The sequence below is a fragment of the Littorina saxatilis genome, linkage group LG1 (assembly GCF_037325665.1).
Source record: "Littorina saxatilis isolate snail1 linkage group LG1, US_GU_Lsax_2.0, whole genome shotgun sequence".
Taxonomy (NCBI): Eukaryota; Metazoa; Mollusca; class Gastropoda; order Littorinimorpha; family Littorinidae; genus Littorina; species Littorina saxatilis.
The window spans coordinates 109788458-109803457 of record NC_090245.1 but is presented as its reverse complement, the minus strand read 5'-3'; the positions used below and the strand labels follow the sequence as shown (position 1 = coordinate 109803457).

General features: G+C 43.1%; 1 protein-coding gene across 2 annotated transcripts in view; it reads right to left on the bottom strand.

The window, feature by feature from the left end:
* The window catches only part of LOC138949880 (conserved oligomeric Golgi complex subunit 1-like), a 46545-nt gene that overhangs the window by 29848 nt on the left and 1697 nt on the right, over positions 1-15000 (bottom strand). For both annotated transcript variants that reach the window (XM_070321667.1, XM_070321671.1), the window contains exons 3-10: positions 13150-13194; positions 11943-12009; positions 11504-11610; positions 10771-10840; positions 9040-9219; positions 5097-5144; positions 1240-1326; positions 262-403 (exon numbers count right to left, since the gene is read on the bottom strand). In XM_070321667.1, the coding sequence (XP_070177768.1) occupies positions 262-403; positions 1240-1326; positions 5097-5144; positions 9040-9219; positions 10771-10840; positions 11504-11610; positions 11943-12009; positions 13150-13194 (746 nt within the window). The remainder of the gene's footprint in view (positions 1-261; positions 404-1239; positions 1327-5096; positions 5145-9039; positions 9220-10770; positions 10841-11503; positions 11611-11942; positions 12010-13149; positions 13195-15000) is intronic.

Below are 15000 nucleotides of genomic sequence, written 5' to 3'. Positions count from 1 at the left end.
CACTTTAATGCCACTGTGGCGATATCTACACGCACACGTATGCACACACACACGCACACAAACCATACACACGCGCATGCACACACACACACACACACGCACACAAACCATACACACACACACATACACACACACACAAACCATACACACACACACACACACACACACACACGCGCGCACACACACACATGGTACCTAATAAGAAACTGTCCACTTCAAGCTAGCAAGCAACCAAACAAGCGTTTAAGTGTTCCCACATACCGGTGCCATCAGTGTCGGTGTCGGAGTGGTAGAAGACAGCGTGGATCTGATGAATGGTGGAGGTCAGGAGGCGCACGATGCCACACACCTGGTCCTTGACGTTGCCCTGCTGCCCCCACTGTAGGATGTCTTGCACCGCTTTCTGCACACAGTATAGGTATGTATGTATGTACAGGTGTTAAGTGGATCTGATGTCCTTGACGTTGCCCTGCTGCCCCCACTGTAGGATGTCCTGCACCGCTTTCTGCACACAGTATAGGTATGTATGTATGTACAGGTGTTAAGTGGATCTGATGTCCTTGACGTTGCCCTGCTGCCCCCACTGTAGGATGTCCTGCACACACCAGGCACCAAGACTCAGTCACTTGCTGTGCATGGATATACACATCTTTAGTATTTGCTATATCTCCCCGCACATCTGTAGTATTTGCTATATCTCCCCGCACATCTTTAGTATTTGCTATATCTCCCCGCACAAATGCATTTCACTGTGTCCTCATGTGTGTATGTTTATCTGCCTGTGTGACTGTGTGACTGTGTGACTGCATGTGCACAAGTGATTGTGCGTTAGACATGCATGTTTTGTATATGCACTGTGATAACACCTCTTCTGTCCAAGCATCTTTAAGCCTGGAGTTTTATAGCAAAACATTTCTATGCAGACACAAAATATTCAATATAATAGTAAATAGCAGAAAGTGAAAAAAGTCCAGTAAATTTGTGAATGACAAGCAAAGGAGACAGTGATTTGAGTGTGCATCAAGTGGCCCAAAGAGGTGACAGGGTGACAGGGTGACAGGGTGACAGGGTGACAGGGTGACAGGGTGACAGGGTGACAGTGTGACAGGGTGACAGGGTGACAGGGTGACAGGGTGACAGTGTGACAGGGTGATTGGGTGACAGGGCGAGAGTGTGACAGGGTGACAGGGTGACAGGGTGACAGGGTGACAGTGTGACAGGGTGAAGTAGAGAACTCACAGTCCTGGCCATCAGAAACTGGTTGAAGACTTGTCTGGGGTGACTGTCATCCAGCAGTATGATGGAGCACAGGATTTCAGCCATTTTCTGAAACACCAAACAAACAATTAACTTTGCTGTCCTTGACTACATCCTGCACTTTGGATAACAGTGAGCAAAGTTTTACAAAGCAGTACTAGTTCTATTAACACATTTACAATGAGCAAAGTTTTACAAAGCAGTACTAGTTCTATTAACACATTTACAATGAGCAAATTTTTACAAAGCAGTGCTAGTTCTATTAACACATTTACAATGAGCAAAGTTTTACAAAGCAGTACTAGTTCTATTAACACATTTACAATGAGCAAAGTTTTACAAAGCAGTACTAGTTCTATTAACACATTTACAATGAGCAAAGTTTTACAAAGCAGTACTAGTTCTATTAACACATTTACAATGAGCAAAGTTTTACAAAGCAGTACTAGTTCTATTAACACATTTACAATGAGCAAAGTTTTACAAAGCAGTACTAGTTCTATTAACACATTTACAATGAGCAAAGTTTTACAAAGCAGTGCTAGTTCTATTAACACATTTACAATGAGCCAAGTTTTACAAAGCAGTACTAGTTCTATTAACACATTTACAATGAGCAAAGTTTTACAAAGCAGTACTAGTTCTATTAACACATTTACAATGAGCAAAGTTTTACAAAGCAGTACTAGTTCTATTAACACATTTACAATGAGCCAAGTTTTACAAAGCAGTACTAGTTCTATTAACACATTTACAATGAGCAAAGTTTTACAAAGCAGTACTAGTTCTATTAACACATTTACAATGAGCAAAGTTTTACAAAGCAGTACTAGTTCTATTAACACATTTACAATGAGCAAAGTTTTACAAAGCAGTACTAGTTCTATTAACACATTTACTTGACTACATCCTGCACTTTGGATAACAGTGAGCAAAGCTTTACAAAGCAGTACTAGTTCTATTTATACATTTAATAAGAGCAAAATAGGTAGTCTGATTCATATCAAAACTCTCTAAACTTCGGTTCTGCCAGTTCATGCTAGGGTAAGACATAGTACAACATGTGCAATTAAATTCTCGTTTTTATGTACTGCCACAAGTGGACCCTCTAACAAAGAGCTCCCTCTGAATTCCATGTGAAGGCTGCTAAGGTGCGATGAAGCCCTATGCTCAGTTGATGATATAAAGGGAAGCAACTGGTCTGAGACAATGAAGAGCGAGGGCTACTTGTTAGATGAAGGCTGCTAAGGTGCGATGAAGCCCTATGCTCAGGTGATGATATAAAGGGAAGCAACTGGTCTGAGACAATGAAGAGCGAGGGCTACTTGTTAGATGAAGGCTGCTAAGGTGCGATGAAGCCCTATGCTCAGTTGATGATATAAAGGGAAGCAACTGGTCTGAGACAATGAAGAGCCAGGGCTACTTGTTAGATGAAGGCTGCTAAGGTGCGATGAAGCCCTATGCTCAGTTGATGATATAAAGGGAAGCAACTGGTCTGAGACAATGAAGAGCCAGGGCTACTTGTTAGATGAAGGCTGCTAAGGTGCGATGAAGCCCTATGCTCAATTGATGATATAAAGGGAAGCAACTGGTCGGAGACAATGAAGAGCCAGGGCTACTTGTTAGATGAAGGCTGCTAAGGTGCGATGAAGCCCTATGCTCAGTTGATGATATAAAGGGAAGCAACTGGTCTGAGACAATGAAGAGCGAGAACTACTTGTTAGATGAAGGCTGCTAAGGTGCGATGAAGCCCTATGCTCAGTTGATGATATAAAGGGAAGCAACTGGTCTGAGACAATGAAGAGCGAGAACTACTTGTTAGATGAAGGCTGCTAAGGTGCGATGAAGCCCTATGCTCAGTTGATGATATAAAGGGAAGCAACTGGTCTGAGACAATGAAGAGCGAGAACTACTTGTTAGATGAAGGCTGCTAAGGTGCGATGAAGCCCTATGCTCAGTTGATGATATAAAGGGAAGCAACTGGTCTGAGACAATGAAGAGCGAGAACTACTTGTTAGATGAAGGCTGCTAAGGTGCGATGAAGCCCTATGCTCAGTTGATGATATAAAGGGAAGCAACTGGTCTGAGACAATGAAGAGCGAGAACTACTTGTTAGATGAAGGCTGCTAAGGTGCGATGAAGCCCTATGCTCAGTTGATGATATAAAGGGAAGCAACTGGTCTGAGACAATGAAGAGCGAGAACTACTTGTTAGATGAAGGCTGCTAAGGTGCGATGAAGCCCTATGCTCAGTTGATGATATAAAGGGAAGCAACTGGTCTGAGACAATGAAGAGCGAGAACTACTTGTTAGATGAAGGCTGCTAAGGTGCGATGAAGCCCTATGCTCAGTTGATGATATAAAGGGAAGCAACTGGTCTGAGACAATGAACAGCCAGGGCTACTTGTTAGATGATCCAATTGTATTACAGCAGTCCCTCTCATGAACGGACACCCTTGGGCCATAGCAAAACTGTCCGTACATTGCAGGTGTCCGGTCACGGGAGGGGTGACCACACCACCCCCTCCGCCATACATTCACACAGACACACAAACAACAGGATTGAGTCTATGCTAATCACTTCTTGTGGCTACTAAACAATAACAATAAACTCCTAATACTTCTTTAAACGTTCTGTAAAAATGATTTGTATGAAAAGTGTTGAAAAGAAGAGATAAAATAAATCCTCAAGGCAGTGAACACACTCACCATGCACTGACATACGAAAGCAGCCACACAAACACAGCACAGAGGAGCGTGTGCAGATGCTTTGAAAGAATAAGCTTGAAAACCAGTTTGAAGAAATAGCAGCAGATAGAGCTGCATGTCATAGTCATGTAATTTATTTTCTTCTTGTCTGGCTTTATTGACTGCATGCCGATCATGTGGCATGGCAGTGACTTTTCACTCTTCAGTCGGAAATACACAGTACATAACACAGCTCCCACTCTCCCTCACTAATGCCTACCCCAAGCCGTGACAACTGATGCTTGGAAATTGTGTGGAAGAGTACACCTCACTATTTCTCTCCAATGCTCTTCCTGCTGACATGTAGTGACACCGGACACCCCACAGAGTTTAGCCAGCTACCCCTCCACCCCCCCTCCCTCTCTCTCACTCCCTCCAGCCATGTACTGTTTGGGGCTGTGGCCAGAGAGGCCAGCTGCACTGTTCACTCAGAGCAAAACCAGTTGACTGTGTCGTAACTTTTGACAAAGCAAGACAACTGAAGGGTTCACAGATTAGGCAACCGACTCACTGGTCAAGGCTGAGGGGAAACAAGAGTATCTTGTCAATGAAAGAGGTTACACACAGACACACGATGCTGAGAACTGTGGCCGTTTTTCACTCTCTTTCGCTCAGGACCTTCATCGACTGTACATGTGGTTTCTGTTGTTTACGTCCAACAGACAAGAATAAAGAGCACAGTGCAGTTTCATGTTGGCATCTTCGCATGTACTCCACTCATGACCAAAACTACCCCCCCCCCCCCCCTCTCTCTCTCCTGATGGGTACACGTGCACTCAAGTTATCAGTGACTGTCATCACGCCATTGCGGCTGTGATCTTTGTACCAAGAGCCGGACTGCTCTGTTATCGACTTTGTTGTGGTGAACATTTGACGATGGTCTGTCCGTACATTGGAGGTTTGACCTGCTGTTGGGACCGAAAATGAGTGTCCGCGTCCACGTTTTGCAGGTGTCCGTTTAAGGGGGGGCAAATATAGAAGGAAAACACTCCGTGCCGAGCAAATGTGTCCGTACATGTCAGGTGTCCGCTCACGCCGGGGGCCGTACATTGCAGGGACTGCTGTACTGCTCAATACAAAATGAGTACAAACCTGGTCTGAGAATGTTGTTTCTGTGTCTGCCAGTACTTCTCTACAGCCCTGAGGAAGACAAACAACAAAGTAACAAATGCCAGTACAAAATGACCAATGCAGAGGCAACAAACAATACATACATTCAGACACATATATTCTCTCTTTCCACACACACACACACCAACAATCCCTCTCTCTCTCTGTGGTTTGCAATACCATATGGCTAGCCATGAGGACAATGTATAACCCAACATTTATTATCATTGCTGCCCCTAGTATAGCACCTGGCAATCCCTCTCTCTCTCTCTCTGTGGTTTGCAATACCATATGGCTAGCCATGAGGACAATGTATAACCCAACATGTAATATCATTGCTGCCCCTAGTATAGCACCTGGCAATCTCTCTCTCTCTCTCTCTCTCTGTGGTTTGCAATACCATATGGCTAGCCATGAGGACAATGTATAACCCAACATGTATTATCATTGCTGCCCCTAGTATAGCACCTGGCAATCCCTCTCTCTCTCTCTGTGGTTTGCAATACCATATGGCTAGCCATGAGGACAATGTATAACCCAACATGTAATATCATTGCTGCCCCCAGTATAGCACCTGGCAATCTCTCTCTCTCTCTCTCTGTGGTTTGCAATACCATATGGCTAGCCATGAGGACAATGTATAACCCAACATTTATTATCATTGCTGCCCCCAGTATAGCACCTGGCAATCTCTCTCTCTCTCTCTCTGTGGTTTGCAATACCATATGGCTAGCCATGAGGACAATGTATAACCCAACATGTAATATCATTGCTGCCCCCAGTATAGCACCTGGCAATCCCTCTCTCTCTCTCTCTGTGGTTTGCAATACCATATGGCTAGCCATGAGGACAATGTATAACCCAACATGTAATATCATTGCTGCCCCTAGTATAGCACCTGGCAATCCCTCCCTCTCTCTCTCTCTGTGGTTTGCAATACCATATGGCTAGCCATGAGGACAATGTATAACCCAACATGTAATATCATTGCTGCCCCTAGTATAGCACCTGGCAATCTCTCTCTCTCTCTCTCTCTCTCTCTGTGGTTTGCAATACCATATGGCTAGCCATGAGGACAATGTATAACCCAACATTTATTATCATTGCTGCCCCTAGTATAGCACCTGGCAATCCCTCTCTCTCTCTCTGTGTGGTTTGCAATACCATATGGCTAGCCATGAGGACAATGTATAACCCAACATGTATTATCATTGCTGCCCCCAGTATAGCACCTGGCAATCCCTCTCTCTCTCTGTGGTTTGCAATACCATATGGCTAGCCATGAGGACAATGTATAACCCAACATGTATTATCATTGCTGCCCCCAGTATAGCACCTGGCAATCCCTCTCTCTCTCTCTGTGGTTTGCAATACCATATGGCTAGCCATGAGGACAATGTATAACCCAACATGTAATATCATTGCTGCCCCCAGTATAGCACCTGGCAATCTCTCTCTCTCTCTCTCTGTGGTTTGCAATACCATATGGCTAGCCATGAGGACAATGTATAACCCAACATGTAATATCATTGCTGCCACCAGTATAGCACCTGGCAATCTCTCTCTCTCTCTCTCTGTGGTTTGCAATACCATATGGCTAGCCATGAGGACAATGTATAACCCAACATGTAATATCATTGCTGCCCCTAGTATAGCACCTGGCAATCCCTCTCTCTCTCTCTGTGGTTTGCAATACCATATGGCTAGCCATGAGGACAATGTATAACCCAACATGTATTATCATTGCTGCCCCTAGTATAGCACCTGGCAATCTCTCTCTCTCTCTCTCTGTGGTTTGCAATACCATATGGCTAGCCATGAGGACAATGTATAACCCAACATGTAATATCATTGCTGCCCCCAGTATAGCACCTGGCAATCCCTCTCTCTCTCTGTGGTTTGCAATACCATATGGCTAGCCATGAGGACAATGTATAACACAACATTTATTATCATTGCTGCCCCCAGTATAGCACCTGGCAATCCCTCTCTCTCTCTGTGGTTTGCAATACCATATGGCTAGCCATGAGGACAATGTATAACACAACATTTATTATCATTGCTGCCCCCAGTATAGCACCTGGCAATCCCTCTCTCTCTCTGTGGTTTGCAATACCATATGGCTAGCCATGAGGACAATGTATAACCCAACATGTAATATCATTGCTGCCCCTAGTATAGCACCTGGCAATCTCTCTCTCTCTCTCTCTGTGGTTTGCAATACCATATGGCTAGCCATGAGGACAATGTATAACCCAACATTTATTATCATTGCTGCCCCTAGTATAGCACCTGGCAATCCCTCTCTCTCTCTGTGGTTTGCAATACCATATGGCTAGCCATGAGGACAATGTATAACCCAACATTTATTATCATTGCTGCCCCTAGTATAGCACCTGGCAATCCCTCTCTCTATCTCTGTGGTTTGCAATACCATATGGCTAGCCATGAGGACAATGTATAACCCAACATGTAATATCATTGCTGCCCCCAGTATAGCACCTGGCAATCCCTCTCTCTCTCTCTGTGGTTTGCAATACCATATGGCTAGCCATGAGGACAATGTATAACACAACATTTATTATCATTGCTGCCCCTAGTATAGCACCTGGCAATCCCTCTCTCTCTCTCTCTGTGGTTTGCAATACCATATGGCTAGCCATGAGGACAATGTATAACACAACATTTATTATCATTGCTGCCCCTAGTATAGCACCTGGCAATCTCTCTCTCTCTCTCTCTGTGGTTTGCAATACCATATGGCTAGCCATGAGGACAATGTATAACCCAACATTTATTATCATTGCTGCCCCTAGTATAGCACCTGGCAATCCCTCTCTCTCTCTGTGGTTTGCAATACCATATGGCTAGCCATGAGGACAATGTATAACCCAACATGTAATATCATTGCTGCCCCCAGTATAGCACCTGGCAATCCCTCTCTCTCTCTGTGGTTTGCAATACCATATGGCTAGCCATGAGGACAATGTATAACACAACATTTATTATCATTGCTGCCCCTAGTATAGCACCTGGCAATCCCTCTCTCTCTCTGTGGTTTGCAATACCATATGGCTAGCCATGAGGACAATGTATAACCCAACATGTAATATCATTGCTGCCCCCAGTATAGCACCTGGCAATCCCTCTCTCTCTCTCTCTCTGTGGTTTGCAATACCATATGGCTAGCCATGAGGACAATGTATAACCCAACATGTATTATCATTGCTGCCCCTAGTATAGCACCTGGCAATCTCTCTCTCTCTCTGTGGTTTGCAATACCATATGGCTAGCCATGAGGACAATGTATAACCCAACATTTAATATCATTGCTGCCCCTAGTACAGCACCTGGCAATCCCTCTCTCTCTCTGTGGTTTGCAATACCATATGGCTAGCCATGAGGACAATGTATAACACAACATTTATTATCATTGCTGCCCCTAGTATAGCACCTGGCAATCCCTCTCTCTCTCTCTGTGGTTTGCAATACCATATGGCTAGCCATGAGGACAATGTATAACCCAACATGTATTATCATTGCTGCCCCTAGTATAGCACCTGGCAATCCCTCTCTCTCTGTGGTTTGCAATACCATATGGCTAGCCATGAGGACAATGTATAACCCAACATGTAATATCATTGCTGCCCCTAGTATAGCACCTGGCAATCCCTCTCTCTCTCTCTGTGGTTTGCAATACCATATGGCTAGCCATGAGGACAATGTATAACCCAACATGTAATATCATTGCTGCCCCCAGTATAGCACCTGGCAATCCCTCTCTCCCTCTCTCTCTGTGGTTTGCAATACCATATGGCTAGCCATGAGGACAATGTATAACCCAACATGTATTATCATTGCTGCCCCCAGTAGAGCACCTGGCAAAATGGAAAAAAAAGAAAGAATATATGTTTTAGCCCTGTACCTCTAGAATGGTAGTCTTGAAGTGACTGATGGCGGCCCACTGCCGGGTCAGGACTGGAAACCATGACAACACCTTGCTGGACCGCTGACCATCCAGGTGAAGACTGGTGTTGATGTGACGAGCCAACAGGTAGAGCTGGGTACCTGTCAGGTAGTCCCCACTGTCCACACTGCTCCAGATCTACAACACACAACACACTTTACATAAACTGGATAAAACAATATAATTTATTGCGACAACTTTAGTGCCCCAATGAAAGCATTTATTCCAGTGTCATTTCATGCACATTTTCTATGGCGCTCAACTTGACTTTCTGGCACACTTTTTCAATTAAAGATCTCTTATACAGGGGACATGTGACCGGCGCTTAAATAAGGGTAGCCCAAAACTCAACCGAACAAAAACGCAAGGTACCAATTAAAAAGTCAACGAAAATTAAGCATAGGCACAACTTGGCAACTTTGATATACCAGGAGAAAGTCATATTAATGATTGATTCAGAACAGATTGTATTGTTTTGTTATCTTGCATATTTCTTGTGTTATGCCATTCGAACTAATTCAGATTTTAATCAAATGAGCGGACATTTAATCCCTCTTTACATCACTATTCTGATGACAGCTTTGAGTACAGAAATATTCATTGAAATAAAACACCCACATTAACACTGTCACAAGCAATTAACCACAATGAGAATTGCTGTCAAGCATGACCAACAGATGAACAATGTCACAAGCAATCAACCACAATGAGAATTGCTGTCAAGCGTGACCAACAGATGAACAATGTCACAAGCAATCAACCACAATGAGAATTGCTGTCAAGTGTGACCAACAGATGAACAATGTCACAAGCAATCAACCACAATGAGAATTGCTGTCAGGCATGACCAACAGATGAACAATGTCACAAGCAATCAACCACAATGAGAATTGCTGTCAAGCGTGACCAACAGATGAACAATGTCACAAGCAATCAACCACAATGAGAATTGCTGTCAAGCATGACCAACAGATGAACACTGTCACAAGCAATCAACCACAGTGAGAATTGCTGTCAAGCGTGACCAACAGATGAACACTGTCACAAGCAATCAACCACAATGAGAATTGCTGTCAAGCGTGACCAACAGATGAACAATGTCACAAGCAATCAACCACAATGAGAATTGCTGTCAAGCATGACCAACAGATGAACAATGTCACAAGCAATCAACCCCAGTGAGAATTGCTGTCAAGCGTGACCAACAGATGAACAATGTCACAAGCAATCAACCACAATGAGAATTGCTGTCAAGCATGACCAACAGATGAACACAGTCACAAGCAATCAACCACAATGAGAATTGCTGTCAAGCATGACCAACAGATGAACAATGTCACAAGCAATTAACCCCAGTGAGAATTGCTGTCAAGCGTGACCAACAGATGAACACAGTCACAAGCAATCAACCACAGTGAGAATTGCTGTCAAGCGTGACCAACAGATGAACAATGTCACAAGCAATCAACCACAGTGAGAATTGCTGTCAAGCGTGACCAACAGATGAACACTGTCACAAGCAATCAACCACAGTGAGAATTGCTGTCAAGCTTGACCAACAGATGAACACTGTCACAAGCAATCAACCACAGTGAGAATTGCTGTCAAGCTTGATTAACAGATGAACACTGTCACAAGCAATTAACCACAGTGAGAATTGCTGTCAAGCGTGACCAACAGATGACTCACTTTCTCGGGCATGTCCAGCAGAAGTTTGATCTGTGCGGCCACCCCAAAGAATTCTGCTTCCTTCCGCTTCCTGAAGAAAGGCGAGAAAAACAAGGCTCACTTAAAAGTGTGTCCTCACTGAACAACTCAAACACTCCGTGAATAATCCCATTCTTTAGCTTTTTGGGGGAGAATTTCTGATTATAATATCAGAGACTGACTTTAAAACAGCTGTGTGGATGTGTGTGGATGTGTGTGGATGTGTGTGTGTGTGAGTGTGTGTGTGTGTGGATGTGTGTGTGTGTATGTGTGTGCATGCATGTGTGTGTGTGTGTGGCTGTGTGTGTGTGTGGCTGTGTGTGTGTGTGTGTGTGTGTGTGTGTGTGTGTGTGTGTGAGTGTGTGTGTGTGGATGTGTGTGTGGATGTGTGTGTGTGTATGCATGCATGTGTGCGTGTGTGTGTGTGGATGTGTGTGTGGATGTGTGTGCGTGTGTGTGTGTGTGTGTGTGTGTGTGTGTGTGTGTGTGTGTGTGAGTGTATGTGTGTGCATGCATGTGTGTGTGTTTCTGTGTGTGTGTGTGTGTGAGTGTGTGCGTGTCATGCATAAGCACGTTTTTAGGGATTGCCGGTTCCAGTGCCAGCACTGGTATGTCCATGTCTATGCATGGTTTGCAGCATGAACACTGCTACACGCAACAAGCCAAAACTCAGCTGACAATGAAAAGGGAGAAGACTGGTGAGGGGGTGACTGACTTTGAGTGATCGGGTGTTGCCGGCTGGTGGTAGGAGGCGCCCTTCACTGAGTGTTTCTGCTGCAGCGTCTGACACAGCTCCTCCATGTGAGAGATAGACTTCATCACCTGTAACAGGTGTGTCAACATCAGGTATGTCTCACCTTGCAAACTGAACAAACACTCTTCTTCTTCTTTCTTCCTCAACATTCATGCGCTTAAACTCACACGTACACTCATGTTTTTGCACGAGTGGGTGTTTATGTGCATGACTGCTTTGTACACTGCAATTTAGGCAGCCATATGCTGATTTCAGAGGATGCCTGCATTTTATTTTCGTGTTTCTATAACCCACCAAACTCTGACATGGATCACAGGTTCTAACCAAACACATGAAAACAAACAGGAAAACACATGCACACAAACATACGTATACATACACAGAATTACTTTATATTTACATTTTCTGCGCTGGTTTTCATAGCTGTGATGGTGTCTGCAGCTTCAATGAGATCTCTGTACCGCTCTCTGAAAAAACAAATGCATCTATCTATATATATATACGGCTTGTGTCTGTGTGTGTGTGTGTTCGCGATGCACGGCCAAAGTTCTCGATGGATCTGCTTCAAATTTGGTGGGCATATTCAGGTAGACCCCGGACACAACCTGGTCGATAAGAATTTTCAACACATGCTCTCAGCGTGCAGCGCTGAACCGATTTTGGTTTTTCTGTTCATCTTCCCAGATCCATTCCCAGTAACTCTTCCTTATCTTCTCCAGTGTTTTGCGTTTATCTCCCTTCCTTCGTGTGGCGTCAATCCATAGTCCCGTTACTATTTTTAGAAGGTCACTGTCCACAACACTTTCATCCCGGCAAAGCCAGATATTCCCGTTACTATTTTTAGAAGGTCACTGTCCACAACGCTTTCATCCCGGCGAAGCCGGGTATTCTTCTACTTCTTCGCCGGGTACCCAGCGAAGCCGGGTATTCGGCTCTACTTCTTCCCGGCGAAGCGGGTATTCATTGTAGTGAGAAATATAAATAATGCAGTACCACCTCAACAAGACAACATCATGTTTTTCAGGATGGATAACTTTGAACAAGCTTCATATGAACTTCTTCTGAAACTCCCACAAATATTCTTGCCCTTGTTTTCAGTCTGCATAAATTTTACTCTAATTCAAGGAGAAGTAATTGATCAAAGTCGTGTACACTACATTGGGGTGTGCACGTTAAAGATCCCACAATTGACAAAAGGGTCTTTCCTGGCAAAATTGTATAGGCATAGATAAAAAATGTCCACCAAAATACCCGTGTGACTTGGAATAATAGGCCGTGAAAAGTATGATATGCGCCGAAATGGCTGCGATCTGCTGGTCGATGTGAATGCGTGATGTATTGTGTAAAAAATTCCATCTCACAAGATACAAGACTTCATATAACATATAACATAACGTGACACGGCATAAAGTAAGATCCTCAAAGTCCCACTGACCATAATGTCAATGTTAGAACCAAGTCATATATGTACATTGTACTAATTTCATGACAATATAATACAGCGGGAGTTTTTCTTCTTAAAAGAAAAGTATGCTAGCTTGCATGGTTGATTGGACAAGGGTTGAAATGATTGCCGTTGACTGTGGCTCTTTAATTGCTGGACTCACCCAACCATGACACGCAGATCTTCCTTTTTCTTCTCAATCTCAGCTCTGAAAAGTTTGATAAAACAATCATTATAATCACAGATTCATGCCACTTAGTTCATCAAATGAAAACAAAATATTTTGCAGATCTTTTTCTACATTCAACATGTATACAAGTTTGCAGATGAGATGTGCCTTAATTTACAATTTTTTTTACTTTCTGTCTCAGCCATACATATTAAGGCAGCCACATTCCAAAGATATAAATGTCCTTTAGTTATATGCCACACACTCTGAAGTCTCTACCTACAGGAAGAAAAATAACGGATCTGAATAACAAATCGTACTCAATATGGTGCAAAAATTAAAAAACAAAATAGGTTCACAAATGTAATGCCTGGTAAAATGTCTCAATACTAGCAAAACAAAACTCAAACATGGCCAAGAATCTGTCAAGGAGTCTAAAAAGTGTTACAATTTTTAGACTTTTTAAAACCTCCTTAAATTTACATGAATAACCATCTCGGTACTCCTGTCGGTACTCCTGTCGGTACTCCTGTCGGTACTCCTGTCCTTCAAGTTTGACCAGAAACATTTTTTTAAGATAGTTTCCCTTTTTTCATGATTATTTACACCAAATGTAACATACAGACCAGCTAAAAAAGAACGCTCAAAATCCAAAACCTATGTTCAGATCAAACTTTCATTAATCTAACATATGTTTCTCCATCCATTTCTGGACCTATTAAAAATTAGATTGAGATGATACCCTTATCAGTAACTTGGTTATTCAATGCCCAATCAGGGTTCCACACAATCCCAAAAGTCAAGGGTATTCATACCCTTTCAGGAAAAAAGTAAAGGGTTTTTATACCCCTTCCAGATTTTTCACAGGGTATGAGTGACAATCGGTGTATCCATGAAATGTCATTTTTTTCCCATATGATTGCCTGTCTGGTAGTGATCACCTTTGCCATTTTGACGTTGTGACAATACATGTATATCATAGTGTATCAATGCATTCAAGTCTTTTTTTCTTTCTTTTTTACTTCAATGGATACCTCTTTTTCTATTATGTCGCGAGTTTTCGTGTAATTTTCTTTGGATTGTAAAATTAAAATGATGAACTGTCTGAATTGATGAATGTTTCTTTGAAAGTTTACTCAGCTGTGCTTACATTCATTCAAGAACACAATCACAAAGACTGCAGCAAAAAGAGAAACAAAGAATTACAGAATGAAACCAACTGTATTAACTTCAAAAACCAGCATCATCATCATTATGACTTGTGATTAAATCTTATCAGTAAACAGCACAACTGACTAGAATAGACTGTCTTTGCACCTACTTCAATAAACCATCATCATCACCATTTACAACAAGCAACAAGAATATCAAGACTGACTAGACTGTCCGAGATCCTCATGACCATCTCCATCACCTCTAGACCTGACGCCAAAGTCAAACTGTGAAAAACAAGGGCCAATGCAGTTACTCCATTTTTTTTCTCAGGCGACAGCACCGGATAGGCTAAAGCGAACAGTGCCATCAAGATGATCAGTTTAAAGATATCGCGCAGTTTGAGGACAAGGGAGGCAACCTCTGCTTCACGGCGTGTCAGTGTCGACAGAGGAGTGGCACGAACACGGCGTGTACATTAGTGGTCTCAGTAGAGCAGGCGGCCTGCGTGCTGTTGCTTGTAAACTAGCAAAGGCTATACCCTTTCAGCGTTTGACTCGTACGCTTTTTTACCTCTTTGGAAGAAAACAGTTATGTATTTATACCTCTTCAGAGAGCATCTCGTACGTAATTTGGAGGGTCAAAGGGTATTATACCCTTAATTCTACATGATGTGGAACCCTGCCCAATCAG